The sequence below is a fragment of the Phocoena sinus genome, chromosome 17 (assembly GCF_008692025.1).
Source record: "Phocoena sinus isolate mPhoSin1 chromosome 17, mPhoSin1.pri, whole genome shotgun sequence".
In the NCBI taxonomy this organism is placed as follows: Eukaryota; Metazoa; Chordata; class Mammalia; order Artiodactyla; family Phocoenidae; genus Phocoena; species Phocoena sinus.
The window spans coordinates 12,568,353-12,592,299 of NC_045779.1; the positions used below are offsets into that span (position 1 = coordinate 12,568,353).

The following is a 23,947-nucleotide window of genomic DNA, read 5'->3' on the forward strand; positions in this document are numbered from 1 at the left end:
GAATTCCACACACTTTAAGTATACTAGTGAATCAAAAGAATCCTCAGGTTTTCATCTCAATTCCCGTTCAGTAGCTGTAGTTCGATTTACACTTTAGAAAGAAGCACACCAAAATACTATTGGTTCAAAAAAGGATTACTTTCTTTTGGTGAATGAGAAAGCACACCTTTATTTCCCCTGTAAATTGTATGTAATGAGGAATAAAGCAGTTGGAAAGCACTGTTTCGGATTCTGTAAAGAACCAAATCAAACAAGAACTCAAAAGGTTCTTCTTATATAATGAGATGCCATAAAACTACAAACCACAAAGGATGATGTTGCCTAGTAATACTATAAAGGTAAAGAGTCACACGTTTCAGATCGCTTAAGGCTGAATTTACTGGTTTTTTACAAACACATTTACTTTTGAGTTATGAAGAAGGTGAGGTTCACATACATCATTTTTTGTCAGCAAGCTTTCAGATTCCTTCAAAGAGAGATTCCTGTATTGACAGAGAAAAAACAAAACAAAACAGCATTTAAATTATTTCAAAAATGAAAGGTATCCACAACAGGTAGCAAACATATATAATCTAGGACACAATAACAATAGTGAAGGCTAATGATTAGTTACTAAACTGTGCATCTTCTCAGGCTTGAAAGGAAGCAGAAACAGATTTTTTTTCCCCCTGAGGAAGGGAAGAATGTGGAAAATCTATGAGTTGGGAGCGATGTGGAAATAAGAATACTGGAGGGAAGGTGGGCCGACTAGGGTAGGCAAATTAGGTGCTCAGGGCTCCTTATGTTTTGCACCCTGGCACCTCACACACCTCACCCTAGCCTAGCCTGCTAGAGTCTCTTGCTGCTTTGGGAGGTGGGGTGGAGATGCAGGCACAGCAGAGGCACTTCACTGCTAACAATGCCTGGCCAGTTGCCTGCTGAGTTGCCCAACAGTCAAGTTCCAAAGAAAGGACTGATGTAACAAGACCAGCCACTGCAGGCCACCCCCCTTGTCCTATCTGCTACCACTCTAAGCAGCATCTCCGAATCCTCTGATGACTTTAGAGTAGTCCTAATTCCTGCAAGAAACCAGTATTTGCAATTAAATTCAAAATGGAAGATGAAGATCTTCAAATTTTCCACATTACATAAATTAGTAACAGGTACCTTATTTAGCACTTCTTAAGTGCTAAGTGCTTTACAAAAAGCACTTTATTTTCTCATTTTGTCTTTACAAAAACCCTTTGAGCACTTTACATTTACAGTTGAGAAAAATAAAGCTCAGAGGGTTGAAGTAACTTGTCCAAGGTCACATAGATAGTAAGTGGCAGAGACAGGAGTCAAGCCAGGCAGATTGACCCTAACACTTGTGCTTTTTACCATACGATTCTATTTACTATTTGTAGGGTGTTTCATTATTTGCAAAACTTTTTTTTTGTATCTGCTATCTCAATAAAGGGCATACTTTAACTTGACTCCCTATGGACAGTCCAAATACTATTTTTATAGTATGTCTTTCTTTGGAGTTCTTGTCTAATCTGGTTTTAGAGTGCCGTAGATTTTATCTCACTGAGCGTGATGTAGGTCTTAAAATCATACTTATCTTTTTTCTAAATGTGTCAAATAGTTTGGCATCTTATCTTTATATTGTAAAATAATCACACATACCAGTGAAGAAAATATATTGTTTTGTTATATATCTATATCAATGGGTTTTATAGAGTTGGTGCTTTTTTTCACCTGTCAACTACTTCCCTCATTGTTTAATTAAGGTATAATTTACAGACTTAAATTCACTCTTTTGAATGTATAGTTCAGCAGTTTTGAAAAACACTAGCAGTCATGTAACTGCTACCACAATAAAAATATGCAACATTTCATCACCCCCCCAAAATTCCCTTGTGTTGACCCTTTGTAGTCAACCCCAGGTCCTCAGCAACTACCGATATTTTCTCTCTATAGTTTTGCCTTTGCCAGAATGTCATGGAATCATACAGTGTGTAGCCTTTTAAGTCTGTATTCTTTATTTTATTATATTTTATTTTTTTTAACATCTTTATTGGAGTATAATTGCTTTATACTGTTGTGTTAGTTGCTCCTGTATAACAAAGTGAATCAGCTATACGTATACATATATCCCCATATCCTCTCCCTCTGCGTCTCCCTCCCACCCTCCCTATCCCACCCGTCTAGGTGGTCACAAAGCGCCGAGCTGATCTCCCTGAAGTCTGGCTTCTTTTGCTTAGCATAATGCTTTTGAGGTCCATCCATGTTGTGTCATGTATTGCTAGTTCGTTCCTTTTTAATACTGAGTAGTAGTATTCCATTGGATGGATGTACCACAGTTTGTTTATCCATTCCCTAGTTGAGAGACCTTTGGGTCGTTTCCAATTTTCGGTGATTATGAGTAAGCCACTGAAAACATTAGGGCTCAGATTTTTGTGTGAGTATAGGTTTTCATTCCACCTGGGGAAATACCTAGGAGTGGGACTGCTGAATGTGGTGTGTGTTTAACTTTGTGAGAATATGTCAAACTATTTTCCAAATTGGCTGAAATATTTTTTGCATTCCCACCAGTAGTGTGTGAGAGTTCCAGTTGCTCCATATCCTTGCTAGCATTACTTGATTTTTTTTCTTCTTATTCACTTTAATGGACATTTTTAAAGAAAAAAAACTTGATCCAATATTTAAAACATTTTAAAAATCAGATGATTTCACAATCTAGATATCTTGCTTGCTAGCTAGTCTCATTTCTCACCTCCAACATGTCTGCCTGGCTATACTGTTTTGGAGCCGAGTAGCTGCAGGCTGCAGTTGCCTTTAGTTGGACATGTGCTCTCCAGTTTACCTCAGTCACATTCTCACCTGCTTCCCTTACTTTATCTGCCTGTACTTGAGGGTGTTTTTGAGACCCCCTTGCAGTGTAGTTAAGAGCTTGGCTTTTGCAGTCAATGACCTGGATACAAGTCCCAGCTCTGCCTCACGGCAATCCTGTGACTTTGGGCCCCTCTGACTGGGCTTCTGCAACACTCATTTTCCCCATGTATAAAATGGGGCTGATAGTGTTCTTATCTCAAAGGGTCCTACTGTGTTTTATAATTTGTTTGGGTAATGAAGACTAAGCTTTCAAAATAGACATTTTAAAATGGAAAATTACTAATACAATTTTTATAACTTAGATCTTACATAACTCTTGTTCACAGAGTAAGCCATTGACAGAGTTGAGACTAGAAGTCACAAAAGTGAGCTTACACTGTTCTAAAGAAACACTATGTCGCTTACCACTATTGCTTTTTTTTGAGGGAGGTGGGGGTTGTCCTAATTTCAAAGGGTTCTTTGAGAACTGCAAACCAGAATCTTAGTGTTATATCTACGTTACTGATACATAAATTTATTTTGCATATAAAAGTTAATTAGAGGTTAGGTTGAACACAACAAAATTAAAGACATTTAGAGCTTTGCAGATGAGTTTATATAAGATCATTCCAAAAAAAAAAAAAAAGATCATTCCAGAGTTTTCATGACAAAAGTCTTATCTAAGTTTTAAAAAATTCTTCTTGAAGCACATAGGAGATCTGTTGTTACAACTGTTCAAACATAACCTTAACAGTGGTAAAAACAAATAATTTGTACTGTTTTGAAAGGTCATTTTTTAACTCAAAGAAACCTAATGCTTCCATATTCTAACTAAAGGTAGTAGGTATTTTATAAGTAGTTAAATAACATACAGTGAACATTTCCTATGAATTATGGGTCCCAGGGATTCACATTCCTTAAAGGTATCTGAAGCTAAGGGCATTCTAACCCATATAGAAAGTTATTATTTTTACATTAAGAAAAGAGATGGATTGACTCTATTGACATCGCTTAGGCTTGAAAGATAGTTAATCAAGTAACAGTTTGCTTTTTTCGTTGTACAGTGCTGTATTCTCAGTGGATCTTATTTACAATATATAACTGCATTTAATGTCTATTTTTAAATTACTAAGGCTCAAGTACCTCCTAGCATGTTTGAAAAGAGAGGAAACATCTGTCAGAAGTATTTACTGTGACAAACATAGAAAGAAGCAATATGTGCACATTTTTTGTTTAATACATGTTATTTTTAATTGAACAGTGAAGGCATTTGTTCAGAATCAGCCTTTAAATAAAAAATAGTGTTGAACTAATCTTTAATTAAAGTGTACGTTGATAGTATCAAGTTCAGTTTGAGGGTCAAAAGCAACGTCAATGAGTCTGACTTTTTCCTCCCTGTAGGGAAAGCAGGCTTGTGTAAATATACATGAGCACAGACTGCATGCATTTATAAAGGAGGTGGAAAACATTCCCCTGTCATTGGACAGATTTTGCTTCACTGTGTTCCACATAGGATACAGGCACAGCTTTCAGTGTGTAAACCGTAAAGGAGTGTGGGGCACATACTTTTAGCGTTTTGGAAGAAGGCCTCTAAGCTCCTTTCCACCTCTGAACAGGCTCCCTACCTCGAATCTTAAATATAGACTGTAGGGGACTCTTCTGCTGATGCCAGCTCATTATCCTCCTTCAAGTAATTAAGGGAAGGAATTGGTTTAATCAACGTTTTTAGAAACTAAAAATCTGTTCTTTACATTTGGGCCGCATATTTTGTTTTTAATACTTTACTAATCTTCTAATTTTATCCTCATTGTCTCTTAGCCTTACACTAAATTAGTAAAATGTTAGCAATAGGCATACACTAACAATCTATTATCAAGAGCTTAATGAAATTCTGTAATGTATTTGGTCATCTTTTATTAAAGAGAGGTAGAACTGATATTCCCATTTAATAAGACTTAGATCATTTGTGATACCAAAACAATATTTTGGCATGTCCTCAATGAAAATGTTACATGAGGAAATAAAAAATATTTAAAAGAAAATGTTTATGTAATACTTTTTCACATTATAAAACTTAGGAATCAGGATTGAACATAATAAGCTTCACTGATAGTGGCAGAAGCAGGACATTCTTTATATTATTCTCACAGGAACCCCTCTATTCTGCTGGTTTCTTTAGGGTAGCCTATCTTAGCAGTACTTAGCAGTTAAAAATGCATTTAGCTCTGTGTTTAGTGTTCCTAGTTAGGAAAATGAGAATATAGTGATTTGTCAGTGCAGCCCAAGTGACTAGAGTTTTGCTTGGGGCTATAGAATATGTGGTATGTGCCATAGCTCGCAACTGATCTAACAGTGTGTGTGGCAATGTACAGATTTACCAATATTGTTTTCTGAGGCTATGTTCACTTTTATTATTTTCTTTTCCACCTTGATGATATACTAGCAAGACCTTTCAAAATGCTTGGCAAAGAAACAAGACTCAAGAACACTGTTGTGGAATTGACGTGAGTTATGTAAATCTTTAAGAAACTAGGGCTTCCCTGGTGGCGCAGTGGTTGAGAGTCCGCCTGCAGATGCAGGGGACACGGGTTCGTGCCCCGGTCCGGGAAGCTCCCACATGCCGCGAGTGGCTGGGCCTGTGAGCCATGGCCGCTGAGCCTGTGCGTCCGGAGCCTGTGCTCCGCAACGGGAGAGGCCGCAACAGTGAGAGGCCCGCGTACCGCAAAAAAAAAAAAGAAACTCTTGGGGTGCTATGAACAAACTGGCTATGGTTTTGATGGCAGTGATAATGGACATAATCAGTAAGGCAAATTCTCAGACAGCCTCTGTTTTTTATGTGTGTGAATGGAGAGGAGGCAAGACCAAAACTAGGACTCCTTATATATCCTATCGCCTCTCCCCAGATAAAGCGTTTTCCAGACTCATAGGACTCCCTCTCCCTTAAGCCTCTCCTGGCAAGCCTAAGCCACTCTTCAGGGAATGGGGGTAGGGTAGTGCAGCACTGTTGTTCATGGGTCTTCTTCAGGAGGGCTCCATTAAGGAATGCTAAATCACCATCCCTTGACTGGACCCTGCAAAGAGGGTCTCGTGACAAACCCACGTGACCTTCATCAGGCAGTTCTGGAAAAATGAAATCTATTCCAGAGTACATCCACTGGCTCTGATTGCTTTCTCAATGAAATACACTATTGCCCTTTATTATATTGTAGTGACTACTATGGTATGATTGGAAAGATCAATAGAGCAACCATTGTATTGATTATAAATGAAGAAAAGTTGAATGGATAATTTGTAGGATGTATGAGGATCTGGTTTATAACGCCCATAGCATTTATCACAGTATATAGTAGTGGTATCACATTTGACTCTCACACTAACTTATTGCAAGATCTTTGAGATCAGGACTATCTCATTTGAGTTTTTATTATATTGAGTATTGTCTGGCATATAGCAGGTGGCTGTTAGTTTTATGAATAAAGGAAGTTATTTTCTGGTATGATTTATCTTTACATCAGAGAAATAACATCTTTTTTAAAGATTAAAAAAAGCAATTTTCTTCTCATTAGGAGACTCAGAGCTGATTCATAATGAGCTAAATTATGTATATACTCAAGGTTTAGAATAGTGATTCTTAAACTATTTTTTGGATCATAAATCTCTTTGAGAATCTAATGAAACTTCTAATGTATCCTTCAGGGACACCAGATTAAGAACCTTTGGTTTGGAGAAGTGGTGAAAATAGCCTATCTCTGCAGTGCTCTGGCTTCTCCTCCTTTCTGCCACCAGATGCCCTGCTGTAGCCATCTACTCACTAATGGACCACCCATTATCATCTGGGCCTTGGGCTCCTTTGATATGATCCCTGCTCATTCAGACATCTTTACATGCTGCTTCTGGGACTTTCCTGAGTCACCTGCCCTACCTCAGTAGGTGTATCTAGTCTGTGACTCCCAGCTCTTCCTGAATCAACCCTTCTACTGCAACTTTATGACTGTTTGGGCCGATGAACAATAAACTCTTTTTTTTTTTTTGGTGCTTGGTCAAGAAGAATTGAGAACAGAGAACGAGGAGACAGACGGAGGGGCTCTCTTCCTCTGTGCTGTTGACAGTGAGGGTGTCCCATCCTCCCCCCAAAAGATAAATCACACACACAAATATTTGAAAGAACCTACCCCATGTCTTCAATAATTTTAGGGTTATCTTCTTGGGAGCTTTCTGGAGATGCATTTCCATTTGCAAGGCATCTTTGTGTATCAGAGAAAAAAACTAATTTTGGCTTACCCACCTGTGGGTAATAAATAGGAACTATGTGATGCATTGTTTCAAAGTTACCTGTAACATAAAAGCATTCTGCTTTGAAACTAATAACTAAATTGCAAACATGGCATAGAAAAGCATTAGACTATCTAAAATTATGTTTTATGAAATGGAATTAGATGAGGTTATATAGATCCACAGCAAAACCAATAAAAAATTAATATCCAAGATAAAAATATCACAGACTTTCATACATGAGAACCTACACAGCAAAGTTTATGGTCAACTCTCAGAGACAAAATGGGTATACCAACATTAATATAAATATTAACTGCCCTTGCATTTTGCTGTTATGAGTTTATTTTTTCAGTGTGTTTAACCTCTAGGGAGTGGATTAGTCAATTATAGTTTTTGTAATATGTTCATACCTTTATTTCCAAACTTAACATTCCACATCATTTCCCTGTTTAAAGATCCTCCTTCCTTTCCAGCAATGATTTCCTTTCAAGTGGAGACTGCCTTATTTGCCTCTAATTCCCAGGGCCTAGCATAGTCTTGGGCACATCTAAGATGCTCAACAAATGTTTATTAAATGACTAAATGAATATTTCCATCAAAGCACTACAAAAATAAATGCTGAATAAAACAAAACCAGTTCAACCAAAAAAAAAAATGCTGAAGGGCATTCAGGTATTTTGAATTTTGTTAAAGTGTTTGACTTTGCTTCTAATTTTGAGCTATATAGTTGTGTGACTATATTTAAGACAAGATTGTTTTATTGTAACATCCTTGAAGTCTGAGGTAATTTTATCATATAGAGCTCCAAATTTATAGGGCTACCAAAAATATGTAGTCAGGAAATACAAAGATGACTATCTTCCTAAGAATTCCTGTTCACTTATAATGTATTTGGTTGTACAGAGGTATCTTTAAATGGTTTGTCTTAGCTCTTCTAAAGACCTGAAGGTATATTGTAGATTTAAAAATATACACAGTATATCTTCTAGACTTTAAGTCATTCTTTCCATTTCTCCTGAGTGGCAATAACAGACACTTTACATAAAGACTATAGTGTAAGCTATTGGCCACATACCTAAGGACAGAGTTATTGCGTGTTAAATACGTGTATCCAGGGATATCACAGGTTGTAAGCCTGGGAAGCTCAGAACTGTACCATTTGTTTGGATGGGGTTGGCAAATGTGTGTAGGTGGTGAGGAAGAAGGACATCTATAGATGGCCAAGAGAGAATAACTGAGTACTCCTGAGGAAAACTCACATAATTTCTATTACAGCTAGTCAGCTTTCAATTTCAATTTAATTTTAATTTAATTGACCTTACAGTCTATTTTTCAATATAGTAAATCATATAATCTATTTGAATACTTTTTTTTTTTTTTTTTTTAGCAGTACGCGGGCCTCTCACTGTTGTGGCCTCTCCCGTTGCGGAGCACAGGCTCCGGACGCGCAGGCTCAGCGGCCATGGCTCACAGGCCTAGCCACTCCGCGGCATGTGGGATCTTCCCAGACCGGGGCACGAACCCGTGTCCCCTGTATCGGCAGGTGGACTCTCAACCACTGCACCACCAGGGAAGCCCCCTATTTGAATACTTCTAAAATTTCAAAGTTCTTTCATAATATAGTCTCATTTTTCTCCCTAGTTCCTTTTTTGTTTATAAAAATTATATGTTTACATATTTACACATTTGCAGATTTTTCTAAATTCCCACCAAACTGAAGTGAATTTCTACGTAGAGCAGACATTATTATCCTTGGGTCCAAGCATGATTCAGCCAGTCATCAGTAGAGTGGTCACTAGAACCCAAAGCTGTTTGATGAAGTCAGATAACTGATTAATCACTGTCTCCCTGCTATCTTTGTGACCTTAGACAAGTTATTTCATCTTTCTAAAACTCAGCTTTCTCAGCTGCAAAATGGATATAATAATTATCTTTCCCACAAGTTAAAATGATTAAAGCAGTAGTGCGCATAAATATCTGAAATGTTTGGCACAATGAATATTAGCTCTCTTTTCTTCCCTTGCCCCCTCTTCTTGGCTTCCTAGACTGGAGTGCTTTCCATTTTAAATTATTAATGATTATCATGATAGCAACTACAACAAGGTATGAAATGATGCTTCTGTACTATATAACATTCTGTATGGCTTTTTAAAAAAATTGTGGTAGAAACACTTAACATGAAATCTACCCTGTTTATTTTTTAAGTGTACAATAAATACATTATTGTTGACTCTAGGTGCAACTTTGTACAGCAGGCCTCTAGAGTTTATTCATCTTGCTTGACTGAAACTTTATGTCTGTTGATTAGTAACTCCCCATTTCTCCCACCACCCATAGCCCTGGGCAGCCACCATTCCACTCTTTGATTCTATGAATTAGACTATTTTAGATACCTCATATATGTGGAATTATGCAATATTTGTCCTTCTGTGACTGGCTTATTTCATTCAGCATAATGTCCTCAAGGTTCATCCACATTGTTTCATATTACAGAATTTCCCTTTTTTAAGGCTGAATAGTATTCCATTGTTTGTATATACCTTATTTTCTTTATCCACTCATCTGTCAGTGGACATTTAGGTTTCTACATCTTGGCTATTGTGAATAGTACTGCAGTGAACATAGGAGGGTTAACATGTCTTCAAGATCCTGATTTCAGTTCTTTTGGATAAATAGTCAGAAGTGGGATTGCTGGATCATATGGTTATTCTATTTTAAAATATTGAGGCACTGCCATACTGTTTTTCACATTGGTTGCACCATTTTGCATTCCCACCGACAGTGTGCAAGGGTTCCAATTTTATCCACGTCCTCACCAACATTTTTTTTTTTTGTCATTTGATAATAGCCATCCTGACAGGTATAAGGAAGTATCTCATTGTGTGTTTTTTTAAAAAATATTTATTTATGTATTTGGCTGTGCTGCGTCTTAGTTGCGGCATGCGGGATCTTTGATCTTCGTTGCGGCATGCAGGATTTTTAGTTGCGGCATGCAGGATGTTTTTTTTAGTTGCAGCATGTGAACTCTTAGTTGTGGCAAGTGGGATCTAGTTCCCTGACCATGGATTGAACCCAGGCCCCCTGCATTGGGAGTACAGAGTCTTAGCCACTGGACCACCAGGAAAGTCCCATCATTGTGTTTTTGATTTGACTTTCCCTGTTGATTAGTGACATTGAGCATTTAAAAAATATACCTGTTGGCCATTTGTAGGTCTTCTTTGGAGGTATGTCTATTGGAAATGCTGTTGGGAAAATGGCGCCAATTAACTTGCTTGACAAAGTGTTGCCACAAACCTTCAATTTGTATAAAATGCATTATCTGTGAAGTGCAATAAAGTAAAGCACAATAAAACAAGGTGTGCCTGAAATCACTTTATTTATTTATTGAAATATAGTTGATGTACAATATCTTGCTAGCTTCAGGAGTACCATGTAGTGATTTGACATTTGTATCATTGTGAAATGATGACCACCGTAAGCCTAGTAACCATATGTCCTCGTGCAAAGTTATTATAATATTGTTGACCATATTCTTTGTGTTGTATATTACGTCCCTGTGGCTTATTCATTTTATAACTGGAGGTTTACCTCTTAATCCCCTTCACCTTTTTCACCCTGCTTCCCCGGCAACCACTGCTTCTCTGAGTCTGTTTTTGTTTTGTTTTCTTTGTTTCGTTTTTTCGATTCCACATATAAGTGAGATCATTCAGTGTTGGTCTTTCTCTTTCTGACTTATTTTACTTAGCATAATACCCTCTATATCCATCCATGTTGTCACAAATGGTAAGATTTTATTTTTAATGGCTGAGTAATATTCCATTGTATATATCACAAATCTTCTTTATCCGTTCCTCTATTGAAGGATACTTAGGTTGCTTCCATATCTTGGTTATTGTAAATAATGCTACAGTGGACATTGGTGTGTGTATATCTTTTTGAATTAATGTTTTTGTTTCCTTTGGGTAGATACACAGAAGTGAAATTGCTAGATCATATGACAGTTCTATTTTTAATTTTTTTGAGGAACTTCTGTACTGTTTACCATGATGGCTGCACCAATTTACAATTGCACCAGCAGTGCACCAGGGTTCCCTTTTCTCCACATCCTTGCCAACACTTGTTATTTGTTGTCTTTTTGCTAATTGCCATTCTGATAGGTGTAAGGTGGTATCTCATTGTGGTTTTGATTTGCATTACCCTGATGATTAGTGATGTTGAGCATCTTTTCATGTGTCTCTTGACCATCTGTATATCTTCTTTGGAAAAATGTCTATTCAGGTCCTCTGCCCATTTTTTAATTGGGTTATTTTTTCTGATACTGAGCTGTATGAGTTCTTTGTGTATTTTGGATATTAACCCCTTATCAGTCCTATCATTTGCAATTTTCTTCTCCCATTCAGTAGGCTGTCTTTTCACTATGTTGGTAGTCTCCTTCGCTATGCAAAAGCTTTTGAGTTTGATGTAATCCCATTTGTTTGTTTTTGCTTTTGTTTCCCTTGCCTGAGGAGACAGATCCAAAAAAATATTGCTAAGACCAGTGTCAAATAGCTCACTGCCTATGTTTTCTTCTAGGAGTTTTATGGTTTTAGCTCTTACGTTTAAGCCTTTAATCCATTTTGAGTTTATTTTTGTATATGGTGTGAGAAACTGGTCCAGTTTGATTCTTTTGCATGTAGCTGTGTAGTCTTCCTCACACCATTTAATGAAGAGGTTGTCTTTTCCCCATTGCATATTCTTGCCTCCTTTGTTGTAGATTAATTGGCTATATAGGCGTTGGTTTATTTCTGGTCTCTCTATTCTGTTCCATTGATCTGTCTATTTTTGTGCCAGTACCATACTGTCTTGGTTACTGTAGCTTTGTAGTATACAGTAGAATACCCTTGAATGACACAGGTTTGAACTCCTCAAGTCCACTTTTATGTGGAGTTTTTTCTATAGTATATACTACAGTATTACACAATCTGAGGTTGGTTGAATCCTTGGATGCGGAACGAAGGATATGGAGGGCTGACTGTAAAGTTACATGCAGATTTTTTACTTTGGGGAGGGTCGGCACCCCTAACCTCCTCACTATTCAAGGGTCAACTGTAGTTTGAAATCAGGGAGTGTGATCCCTTTGGCTTTGTTCTTCTTTCTCAACATTGCTTTGGTGGTACTTTGTCATCTTTGGGGTAATACTGAAATCATGCAAGTCCTTATCCTGAGTCTAGTTTTGCCCTTCACAGCCAGCCAGGTATAAGCAGAGGAGGAGAAATGCCTCCTGTCCATTTTATAGGTTTTAGATCTTGAGAAGTTCATATTGCCAACACAGTATCATCACTCATGTGAATATCGTCAGCTTAAAGAGTCCAATTCTTTGAAATAATGTTAACAGTTCATATTCAGGGGATACAATATGGCAAAATCATCAGAGCTTTCCATCTCTGCTTCTCTTCACCTCAACCTCCTTGTCCTAGAGTGATAGAGCTCCTAGGATATGCTATCTATGCATAAAGCCTCACTACACTGTTTTGGTTTCCGTTTCCCTATTCCCCTGGTCTCACCTCTTTCTGTGTCTCCATCCCCTGTTAGCTGTGGAATTAGAAGACCATTAGCGTTCAAACACTGTCACGGAACAGAGCAAGGGCCTCATTTCAGCCTTGTGGACTATAGAATCTGTGAAGAGTGAATTCTAGGATACTCCCCAGTATGCTAAAGATGATTGTTACACATCATACTGAGCTACATTTAGTTTCATTAGTTAGGCAGGGGAGGTTGGCGTGTCCTTGTAACACAACCTTAGACATATTATAATCAAAATATTCAAATGTTGGGGTGTGTACTTAAGGAAGAGGACAGGCCACAGAGTATAGGGAACATATGTGGTTGTGATACATTTTTATTTTTTATCCTGATGAAAAATGTGATTTTTGCACTTTTGCTAAACAAATATACTTGTGAATTGTTTCACAAATTACATAGCTGATTGTTGTTTCACCATTTACATAACTAGTGTCATGCACTTTTGCCAGATATAAAATTATACACTTTTCCCCACCCTCATGGCTCTCTGTTTATATAGCTGACATAGTTATACTCAATATGAACTAAACATAGCTTTTTTCATATATGGTAACTACCATTTTCATATATAAAAATTATAGGAAAAATTTCCTAGGAATTGTAAACAAGTTAAAAAAAAGCCCATAAAATATCTAAACAAACCCCCATTATTTTTTTGTTTGTTTATATATTTTTATTTTATTTATTGAATCAGTGATAAATAGTAATAGCTACAACTGTGATCTAAAAATCTAACAAACTAGAATTAACGTTGGGTACATTTCACCATATTTGTTCCATTTGCTTTACCTTAAATAGAAATAGTTTATATAAAAATTTATCTACTTTTAAATAAACACACTCTTTTTCTTATTTTTTCAGTGCTAGTTCATAACAACATTGTTTTTAAGACTTTTTGATAATGCAAAGCTTAATTTTTAATTTTGTAACAAGGATTCTAATATTAATGTGAACACAAAATCTTAAAACACACAATTTCAGAATTCAAAAATTACAAATATTCTCCATTCCATTCTATAGTTATGTGCCTTGGAGCACTTATACACACATGCATGTACCCACAAATCCCCCTTATTTCTGGTATTTTTTTTGTTGAGTAGAATATTCTCTTTGCTAGTAGAAGTGATTAACTGATGAATGACAGTCTACTTACTTATGTGTGAGTTACTTATATCCTCGTTCTTACTGTTCCTTTTTTTGCTGATTTTCTTGGCATCTTTGGATGCTTTCCAATTCATTAGGAATTGTCTTTCCATATTTTTAATTTCTTTTCCATCAAGAAATTCTAGAGAAAATATATATGTTAAAAAATGTAGTATATAAATGCTATAAATGTTATGTATCAATACAGCATGAACATTATAAATACAATATATAAATATTATGTATACACATACAATATATGTACCTCTGGTTTAGGACACATGAACAGCTACACAATAGGCTGAAATAAATTTATTTTTAAAATACCTTATTTACACAGCTTCTGTTTTTGTTGAGCTTTTATTTATTTTTAATTATTTTTTCTGATTTCAAAAAGAATATGTGCATATTATAAACAACTGAAACATGATGGAAAAAACATAAAAAGGCTCTGTAATTACTATCCATATCTCTCCTTCCCATCACTAACAAAGGTAATCATTATAAACAATTTGATGTATGGTCACCCTTCTTGGATCATAAAGTATTTTAAAAAACAAAAACATCATATTCAACAAAAATTAAATGTTATCTATTCATTTAAATAATTCTATGATTATTCATAGGAAAAAGTAAAATATATTTTATGTTAATTTCATTAAGAAGTTTTAATATGTAACATGGTATTTTAAAAATACATACATTAATAATGCTTATTATATCCTAAGATATAGGATATAATAGGAATAATCGCATAGCTGGCCTCTTCGTTCTATGAAGTGAGATTTCAGTTATCTTTACATTTTGTTTTTTTAAAAAGTTTTGAAAATTGAGCATATTAAATAAGTTTGTGTGTTGTAAGATTTGGAAAAGTCAAAGAAATGGAGAAAACAAAACATTGCCTGTATTCCACAACCAGAACTAATCACTGACAACCACGGATAACACTTTAGTATATTTCTTAGCATTGTTTTGTTTTCTAGGTGTGTATTGTGTGTATATGTGTGTATTATATAAAAATGGAATTCTCTATTTATACAGTATCACATCTTACTTTTTAATATTGTATTGTGAGCATTTTACCACGTCTTTCTTTAAACACAATTTTTAATGACTGATAGTATTCCAAGTACAAATATACGAGTAATTTACCTTTAAAAATATACATGACTGTTATTCCTGTGTATTCTCTGTTTCCTACTCTTGGCTGGTGGGGTAGAGGGTAGGTAAGGTGTGACTCTCACATACGTGTTTTGAAAAATCGTCTTGGATGTTTCTGATATACCTTCTGTCATCCCCTCTTTCCCCCAAGAGAACCACTATACTAGCATTATGATTAACCAAGGTTTACTATAGCTATGAGCTTTAAAGTGGTTTTGCCATACATTAGTTTTTATACTCAAGTACAGCATGTCATAGAAACACTCTCACAAATCTCCTCTGTGAGAGGGCAGTGATTATCTCTCTGGTACTGTATAACTTGGTACCTATTGAAGAGCATTGGTCCATTTCCCCTTAAATAGTGCGGATTCAGGAATGTTATTATTTGTACGGATCTCATAAAGGGACTCCCCACCTTCTCCCCTTTCAAATGAAAGGAACTCCTGTATGTTCTTAAGGTGCTATTTGGCAAGTGTCAAGCAATGAAAACCTTGATCAATTTTATCTACGGAACCAAGAGTCTCCAGATCTTTAGAGGATTTGTGCCAGTGAAAATTTGGCAAACAGCCAGCAACTTCTACACATTTATGACTAACCATTTTTGTTGGTAACAGCCACATTTTCTTTTTAAAGAAAGAGTGAAAAAAAAAAAAAAAAGAAAGAGTGTCTGATGTCTTAATTATTTCTGAACAGCAGATCTTTTTCACATTTTAGTTCTCAATTTTAACTTTTGCTTTTATTAAAATATCAAATTTAAAGTTGACCATTTTTGTAGATCCAGATGTCATATTCATATTTCTGAAGGCTTGCTGATAAATTAACTAAAGAGTTAACCAGCTCTCTTTCTCTAAGAAAATCATATTAATATAATATAAACATGTACCCAGTGATTTGGACACCAATATCAGTCTATCTCTGTATTTCGGTTTGAGACAAACAGGATTTCTGTTTAGATCCATTTTCCACAGCTTCATCAACTTGTTCAGTAAACACTCCAAATCCTATTGTTAGAGAAGAAAAAAGCAAGACACAGGTATTTCATATTATCAATATTTCTTTCATGTCAGTTAACTGTTTTAAAAGGTAATTACTGTTTTCCATGGAGTTCTAGCTCAGTGCCAGGTACTTAGGTTACAATAAATGTTTCTTTGATAAAATAGTCTATACTATTAATAGGGAGGACTAAAGATGAGGCAAAAAGTAGGGTCCTGAGTTGGGGGCCACAGAACTCTACTGTCACACTCCCTTAAATGGACCCAACCTGCAGCTCAGAAACCACTTTGCCTCTGGCTATCCATGCTACAGAAGATGCCTTGTTCTTAGTGGAGCTTATGGAAGTTTACAGATTAAGACCATTATGGAGTAGTAAGTAAGCAGTCCATTGACATTACAAGTAATATTTATTGTTGCTTTTTCTTTTTAAAAATCTGTTAAAAAAATATCAAAGGGGAAAATAGGAGAAAAGAAAAAAACTTGTGTGCTTATCACCCAAAGATCACTTTTAATATGTTATGTATCCTTCTAGTTTTCTTTTTGAGCATAGGGATTTCCTTTTTAATTGTCATCATACTGTAGGTACAGTTTTGTTTTATGTACATCATAAACATTTGCATGTTTTAATAGCTCATAAGAAAATCAGCTTATTGATATTTTTTTTTTTTTTTTTTTTTTTTTTTTTTTTGGTACGTGGGCCTCTCACCGCTGTGGCCTCTCCCGTTGCGAAGCACAGGCTCCGGACGCACAGGCTCAGCGGCCATGGCCCACGGGCCCAGCTGCTCCACGGTATGTGGGATCTTCCCGGACCGGGGCACGAACCCACGTCCCCTGCATCGGCAGGCGGACTCTCAACCACTGCGCCACCAGGGAAGCCCAGCTTATTGATATTTAAAGGAATAATTAAGTTATTCCATGGTTGAAAATCCAAATAAATGTGAGAAAAACAGATTGATCGCCTTTAAGAACCAGCTGTCTCAGTTTGCCCTCTTCACCTCCTCTCTCTCCCTATTTGAATTTTTTTTCAATCCAATATCTCTGTCTCCAATGCCTTGTTTTTCTCTCATTCCTTTTCTTGCTTTCTCCCCTTCCTCATTTTTTATGTGTATATTTTACTTTATCTATTTTTTTTAATTAATTAATTTATTTATTTTTGGCTGCGTTGGGTCTTTGTTGGTGTGCGCGGGCTTTCTCTAGTTGCGGCGAGCAGGGGCTGCTCTTCGTTGCGGTGCGCGGGCTTCTTATTGCAGTGGCTTCTCTTATTGCAGAGCATAGGGTCTAGGCATGTGGACTTGTGGTTGTGGCATGTGGGCTCAGTAGTTGTGGCTCGCAGGCTCTAGATCGCAAGCTCAGTAGTTGTGGCACATGGGCTTTGTTGCTCCACGGCATGTGGGATCCTTCTGGACCAGGGCTCGAACCCGTGTCCCCTGCATTGGCAGGCGATTCTTAACCACTGCGCCAGCAGGGAACTCCCTTAGCTACTATTTAATGGAAGTGAAATATACTTTATACTTTATTTCTTATATCAATATATGCCCCAAACTTAATCTGTAAAGAATTACTCAAAACAAGTAATGGAAAAATTTTTTTACTCTATAGCACATGATTGATTTGTAAAAATTCAGTGGCCACAGACAGAAAAATAAAAAAAGGAAAAATACCTTCAGTAGGGCAAAAACATTACTTTAAAGCAAATGTTTTGCTAATATTAATAATAAATACTGATAATAACTAATTCTGTGGAGAGCTTTCTGGTTGTCAGAGCACTGCCGTATATGTGATGTTGTACACATCCAGGAGGATTGCATTTCTTTAGAATATGGGTATGAGGATTTCAAAGTTAGTAAAAGTTCCAGAGGATAGCAGCAGACAAACACCTATGATTCTTTTACCTGTTTTCCTCAAGCCAAGACCAAACTTATCATAGGGTGTAAGGGAAAATTGGGAAATAAAAGTTATGGATTAATTCATACATATTCTTAATTGCAAAGCTGAAAGTAATTGATAATGCATTGCCTGGTATTTTTATTCCCCATAGCATTTCCTCACCTTCAAAGCTTGATACCATTCAGCTTTGTATATCCATTTAATTTAACTATTTATACCTTCCATCTTATTCTTTGCTTGATCCATGTTTACTGTTGCTTAGATATTTCATTTTTCCACTTTTGGAAATTTTTCTTATGATAAGACTGCATTTACTCTTTAGGTTTTAGAAAAAATTTTTTTCTTACTATGAAGCTTTGAAAGCAGTTCCCTTGTATATATTAAAAATCCTTCCCAAACTTTCATATCCAGGAGGTAACAAATATGGAACATCCAGATATGTGCCTGCATCTACATGAAGAAATGCTGTCTTTTGGGGAATAATTAGAAGAACAGCCAGATGTCCAGAACCCACTGCAGAGCACTTTAATCTTGCTGAGACCAATGTCTTTGTATATAAAATGGTGTCTCGAGTTCTGCCTACTTCATTATTCATCAGATATTTATTGAGTCATGGGCTAAGTTCTGTGCTAGACTCTAATGTATTCAAATAAATAATTTATGTGAAAAATATAAGGACTTGTTTTAAAAATATACAGTCAACCCTAAACTTTCTGACATTGCTTCTTACTATTTGACCTTATGCAAGTCTGTATCCTCATTTGTTGTTGTGGGATATAAAGTGCGTGGAACAAAGCAGGTAAAGAATACATGTGTTAATTCTCTTCCTCTTTGCCTGCTCTGCCACCGCTCAGTTAATTCCCTTTCTCTTAATTTTGGTCAGCAGAGAGCAAAAATTGTTGTAAGGGAGAATAAGCTTCTGATCCACTGACAAGTAATTGACTTCATAAAAGAAAGCTCTCTTCAGAAGTTGTAACTTCATCCTTCAGTCCTGGGCCCTGGATTATGCCCTCTTCACAGCATTTGTTCCACAGCTTTTGATACAGCCATAATTATTTTATGTGAGAGTTTCACTGTATTTCTCTTGGTTTAAAAAACTCTAAGGATGGAATTGTGCATTGCATCTTTGTACATCGTTGAATATGATGCCCATCATCATAAAGATGATAAAAAGAATCCTGTAGATTTTTGTTAATTGTTCCTCACTTGATAAATTATCCTCAACATACTCCTTCCAGTGTATGTTTATTTAAGACTAAACTAATCCTGTGCTGCAATATGATTACTCTTTGGATACGCTCTGGTTGTTCATTGCCTTCCTGTCTTTAATGCTTTCACTTTTCTGCCCTTCAATAAGTTACTAAAGGGAGCAGACACTTTTCTGGACAGTCTCTGTATGATAAATGATCATGTCACGCTATCACTTAGAGGAGTGCTGCAAAATACTAAAGAGCCAATTCTATTTCCCATGCAGGATTGGTGCCTCAGCTCCTGTATAGGAGCCTGCTGCACTGGCAGTGCTCTCTCTACAATTAATGATGGCTGTTGATGAACCTGTATTGGACCAGAGTGCTCCAATCTTTATCGGAAATGTCTAGCCCAACTGTCCTAACTAAATCTAAAGACAGCCATTTGTCATCCCCCTGACTGCCTGTCATCATCTGCCTGGGAAAATCTATAATTTTTGGCTTGTTCCTGACTAAGCTGTGGAGTGAATAAATTTATCTTTGGGTTACTCTGCTTGTCAGGATCAATATTGAGCAGAGGTTGAATAAATTAGAAACTGGAAAAACATGACAGGCTGTAGTGGTTTGTTCATTTGTGTCTTATAAATCAAATATTTAGTTTATTTAAGAGGCAAGCATGTCAAATTTTTGATTTCCACCATTCATTCTAAGATGCTTTACCTCATGATAAATGGTCATCAGAAAACCAATGAAGTAAATCACTGATACATATGACTGTGAGATGAACTTTTCAGATCATTTTATTGATTTAGCAAACTTTGCAGAAATAAAAACTATAGGTAAAGATTAAAATTTTTTTCTTTTAAGTTTTTATACATTTTTGCAACCATGATATTTGACCTAATAGTGTCAGCAAGATATATAATGTTGTCCCTAGAAAAGTTCATGGCTCATCAAGCTACTTGTAGAACTCCAAGTTTTATTATAGTTATTAAAGAATTTAATATTTTAATACATTGCTGCATGCTTATTTAAAGGAGTTACAGAAAAAAAAGGAAAGAAATGTTAATCAAAAATAAATATCATTGAAACTAGAGCCGTAGAGTTAAAGAAGGGAGTTTCTAAAGTATGAAGTATTTGACTTACAACCTTTTTTTTTTCCTCCTCAGTGATTGGTTTTGCCACCAGTTTTATTGGGGAGAGCTGAGTCATCAAGCACAGTTTTCTTAGTTATCTGCCTTTGGTCTCACACTTCCTCTTCCATTCTTCTTTCCGATTTTTATTAACAAAGGAAAAGTCCCACCTCTTTTCCCAAATTAATCAGTTCTCTCTATCCCTTCCCCTCTCCACAGGCCTCCTCCTCTAGGAATCATCTTTCTCTTGCATTTCCATTTCCAGTCTATCCCTCACCTCTGGCTTTTATCCTCTTACATACCATCACTACACTTCTTGAGTCCAGACCAGTTCTTCTCAAACTTTTATGTCCTTACAAATCACCTAGAGATCTTGTTTAAATGCAGGTTTTGATTTTATTAGGTCTGGGGCAGAAGCTGAGACTCTGCATTTCTGATGCTGATGCTGCTGGTTCTAGGACCACATTTGGAGTTATAAGAGTCTAGGTCACTGCCTCTGCTTCCTCAGTCACTGGGCACTCCTGCAGCCTGGTGCTTTTGGTCAGGCACTGCTAACATTATCATTGAGCTACACATTGTCAATTTCTGACTCTTTTTTTTTTTGGCCGCACCGCACTGCATGTGGGATCTTAGTTCCTTGACCAGATATCGACCCAGCACCCCCTGCTTTGGGAGTGTGGAGTTTTAACCACTGGAGCACAAGGGAACTCCCCGGACTTTCTTAGTCTCATTCTTCGGAGCAACTTACCCTATTGACCACACCCTTTATGACTTTTCTTGCAGGCTCCCTGGATCCTGCATGAATCTTTGACCCACAAATAACAAACCTCTGGCCCTAGAAATCCCCAGTATATAAACAGGATGCTTCCTAAAAGTTGCTTTTGAGAATGGAGAACACATCTTGTTAAAAAAAAAAAAAAAACAGTGCTATGCCTGGTGGACTGTTGCCTGAATCAGCCCATAAAAATATTTAGTCAAGAAAAAGCCCAAAGAATATCTGTGCAGTGATAGTGCAATAAAACCTCCCTGTAATTTACCACCATGTTTCCCCAGCAGTGGAGCACCCTTTGGGGACAGAAGTAGGTGTCCCTGCAGCAGACCATCAGTTCTCTTGCATCCTTTTCTATAATCTACACTTATTCCTTTCAAACAGTGTTTTTCTTCCATGGACCACAGAAGAATGTAAAGTCATGGTTAGAAAAACTTTTTTCTCCTGTAACCCACCACCTTCTCCATTTATAAGCAGACCCTTTACAGAAAAAGGATGGCCAAATTGATGGAAATAGTAAAACATCTATTACACCAAGGAAGGAAGGGTCATCTGTATGTGAGAGGAAGAACCAGATTTTGTGGGAAGCCACATTGAGCATTTTATCGTACACTGTCTCCTCTCCTATCTAGACAATCTCATCCATGATGACAGTTTCAGTGGCCACTTAACCAATATGCTGAAGACTCCCACATTCTTCTGTCCACTGAGCTCTGGCGTCATATAACCAATTGTCTTACTGATATTTTCTCTAGAACAGTTCAAAGACACCTCAGATTCTATATGACCAAAACTCATGATCTCTCTCTCTCCTAAACCTGACTCTTGAGTTCCCTATTTTCCGTTGTTCAAGGCAAAGCTATGGAACCATTCTTGACCTCTCCCTCTTCCACACTCCCTATATCCAACTCACCATCAAGTCTTGTCCACTTTACTTCCTAAACAGATTTCCAGTCTGTCGGCTCACTTCATTTTTACCTGTTCAAGTTTCCACCATCTCTCACTTCCTAACCAGCCTGGCCTCTTTCAGTCTATTCTCCACACTGATCTTTTTAAAATGCTAATCTATAATTACATCACCCCTGGCTTAAACACCTTCAGTGGCTCCCTACTGTTCTTGGATAAAGACAAAACTCTCTATCATGGCCTATGTAGCTCATCTGCCCACCAGCCTCTATTTGCGCTATGCTTCATCTTTACTGTCTCTGCTTCTCTTTCCTCATCTTTGTCATACTCTTACCTGCCCCAGGGCCTTTGCACATGTTATTCTCTTTACCTGGTAAGCCCTTCTGTTCTCTCAGAGGTCAGCTCAGCAATACCTTCCTAAGGGAAGCCTTCACTGGGCTCCCTAAGGCAAATCCCCCAGTTACAGGCTTTCAGAGCAACATACTTCTCCTTTGTTGCACTTGCCACAGATGCAATTTTACTTTTGTTTTGGGGTAATTACGTGCTTAACGTTTCTCTTCCTCTCAATGCCAAGAGCTCTTTGAGTCCATGGACTGTATCTGGTTTTTTTTTTTGTTGTTGTTGCGGTACGCAGGCCTCTCACTGTTGTGGCCTCTCCCGTTGCGGATCACAGGCTCCGGACGCGCAGGCTCAGCGGCCATGGCTCACGGGCCCAGCCGCCCCGCGGCATGTGGGATCTTCCTGGACCGGTACACGCACCCATGTCCCCTGCATTGGCAGGTGGACTCTCAACCACTGCGCCACCAGGGAAGCCCTGTGTCTGTTTTTTGCTCACTATTGTCTCCCCCATTGTCTAGCAAGTGCTGCCACATGGTAGGTGTTTTGAATGAATGAAGAAGAAGAAATAATGAATGCATGCATGATTGAATGGTTTAGAAGCAGGATAAGAATTTTAAACAAGAAATTATATGGAACTGTTTTGAAAAATTTGCTGATTAGAGGTGCTGCAGACATAGAGAAAGAGAGGAAAGACAGGATTTACCTTCTATTTTTTTCCTCTACTCCTCTGCCATTCTCACCTTCTCCTCCCCCACCCCAAGTCTCTGCCCTGGACTTTGGACTAGGGAATAGGAGAGATGATGGCAGGGTTAGAGGATCTTGGGGGAAGGAGTCCTTGGCAGCTGTGAGTCTGTAGAAGTGAGAGGGAAGGAAATGAAATCCCAAACAGCAGGAAGGACAGAAGCCACTTGGCCCAGCTTCTTCCAGGTCCTTATGCAACCATCCTAAGTGATCATTATTTTTTTCATTTTTTTCTTCTTTCATGTATTTTCTGTAGATGCATATGAGGAACCTACAATGGCCATTTAAAGGCAGCTGGTCTAAGTGCTAAAAACCTCTGGTAATTATAGTGGTTTTGTTAGAATTCTCTAATGACGTCCACTTCTTTTTCCCCATGGCACAAAGCTGTCTGTTGTTGAAGACTCTTAGTTAGGATGGATGTCAGCGACTTTATGTATGGCACATTGAGCTTTCTCTCCCATGGCACAGGGTTTGATGTCAGCAGCTTTTGGGCAACTTCAATCAATGAGTATAAAGAATGGAAAATTTAAATCCAAAAAATGGAGACATTGATCCCAGGAATAAATACAGAGAAATAAGTTAATATTCTGATGCTAACATTCATGTCCTTTGACTAAGCCTTCAGAGGATGATTTAAAATGGACCACAAAAGCACATTTCCGATGACCCCTAGGCAAGTCTATATTCAGGCTTCCAAGAAGCTGTGTCTAGGCATTTTTAATTGCTTGTGTCTTCTTGCTGGAAGTAAAAGAACTTCAGATTTCATCCTCACTCCCTGAATATCTTTTCTCTATGGGAGGGAAAAGCAACTTTTGGCTTATCCCAGCCTCTGGAACTTGCTAAATGGTTTGCATTCCTTCCCCAGATAGTTGAATATTTTAAATTGTTCTTGTATTCATTCATTTTATAAACATGTAGTAGGTGTCTACTATGTGCCAGGCACTGGGCTGAGCTCTAGGGAATCCTGAAATCAACAAAAATTCCTTGCTCTTAAAGGCTCTCAGTCTAATGGGGGA

The 23,947-nt window shown here is 37.3% G+C and overlaps 1 protein-coding gene across 3 annotated transcripts in view; it reads right to left on the bottom strand.

The window, feature by feature from the left end:
- Positions 1–260: 260 nt before the first annotated feature.
- The window catches only part of PPP1R42 (protein phosphatase 1 regulatory subunit 42), a 49,185-nt gene continuing 25,498 nt past the window's right edge, over positions 261–23,947 (bottom strand). The window contains exons 5-8 of one of the 3 annotated variants that reach the window (XM_032609499.1): positions 15,860–15,977; positions 13,826–13,957; positions 7,008–7,167; positions 261–482 (exon numbers count right to left, since the gene is read on the bottom strand). In XM_032609499.1, coding sequence (XP_032465390.1) covers positions 377–482; positions 7,008–7,167; positions 13,826–13,957; positions 15,860–15,977 — 516 coding nt within the window. In that variant the 3' untranslated portion in view covers positions 261–376. The remainder of the gene's footprint in view (positions 483–7,007; positions 7,168–13,825; positions 13,958–15,859; positions 15,978–23,947) is intronic. The other 2 variants (XM_032609500.1, XM_032609501.1) reach the window with 2 other exon arrangements.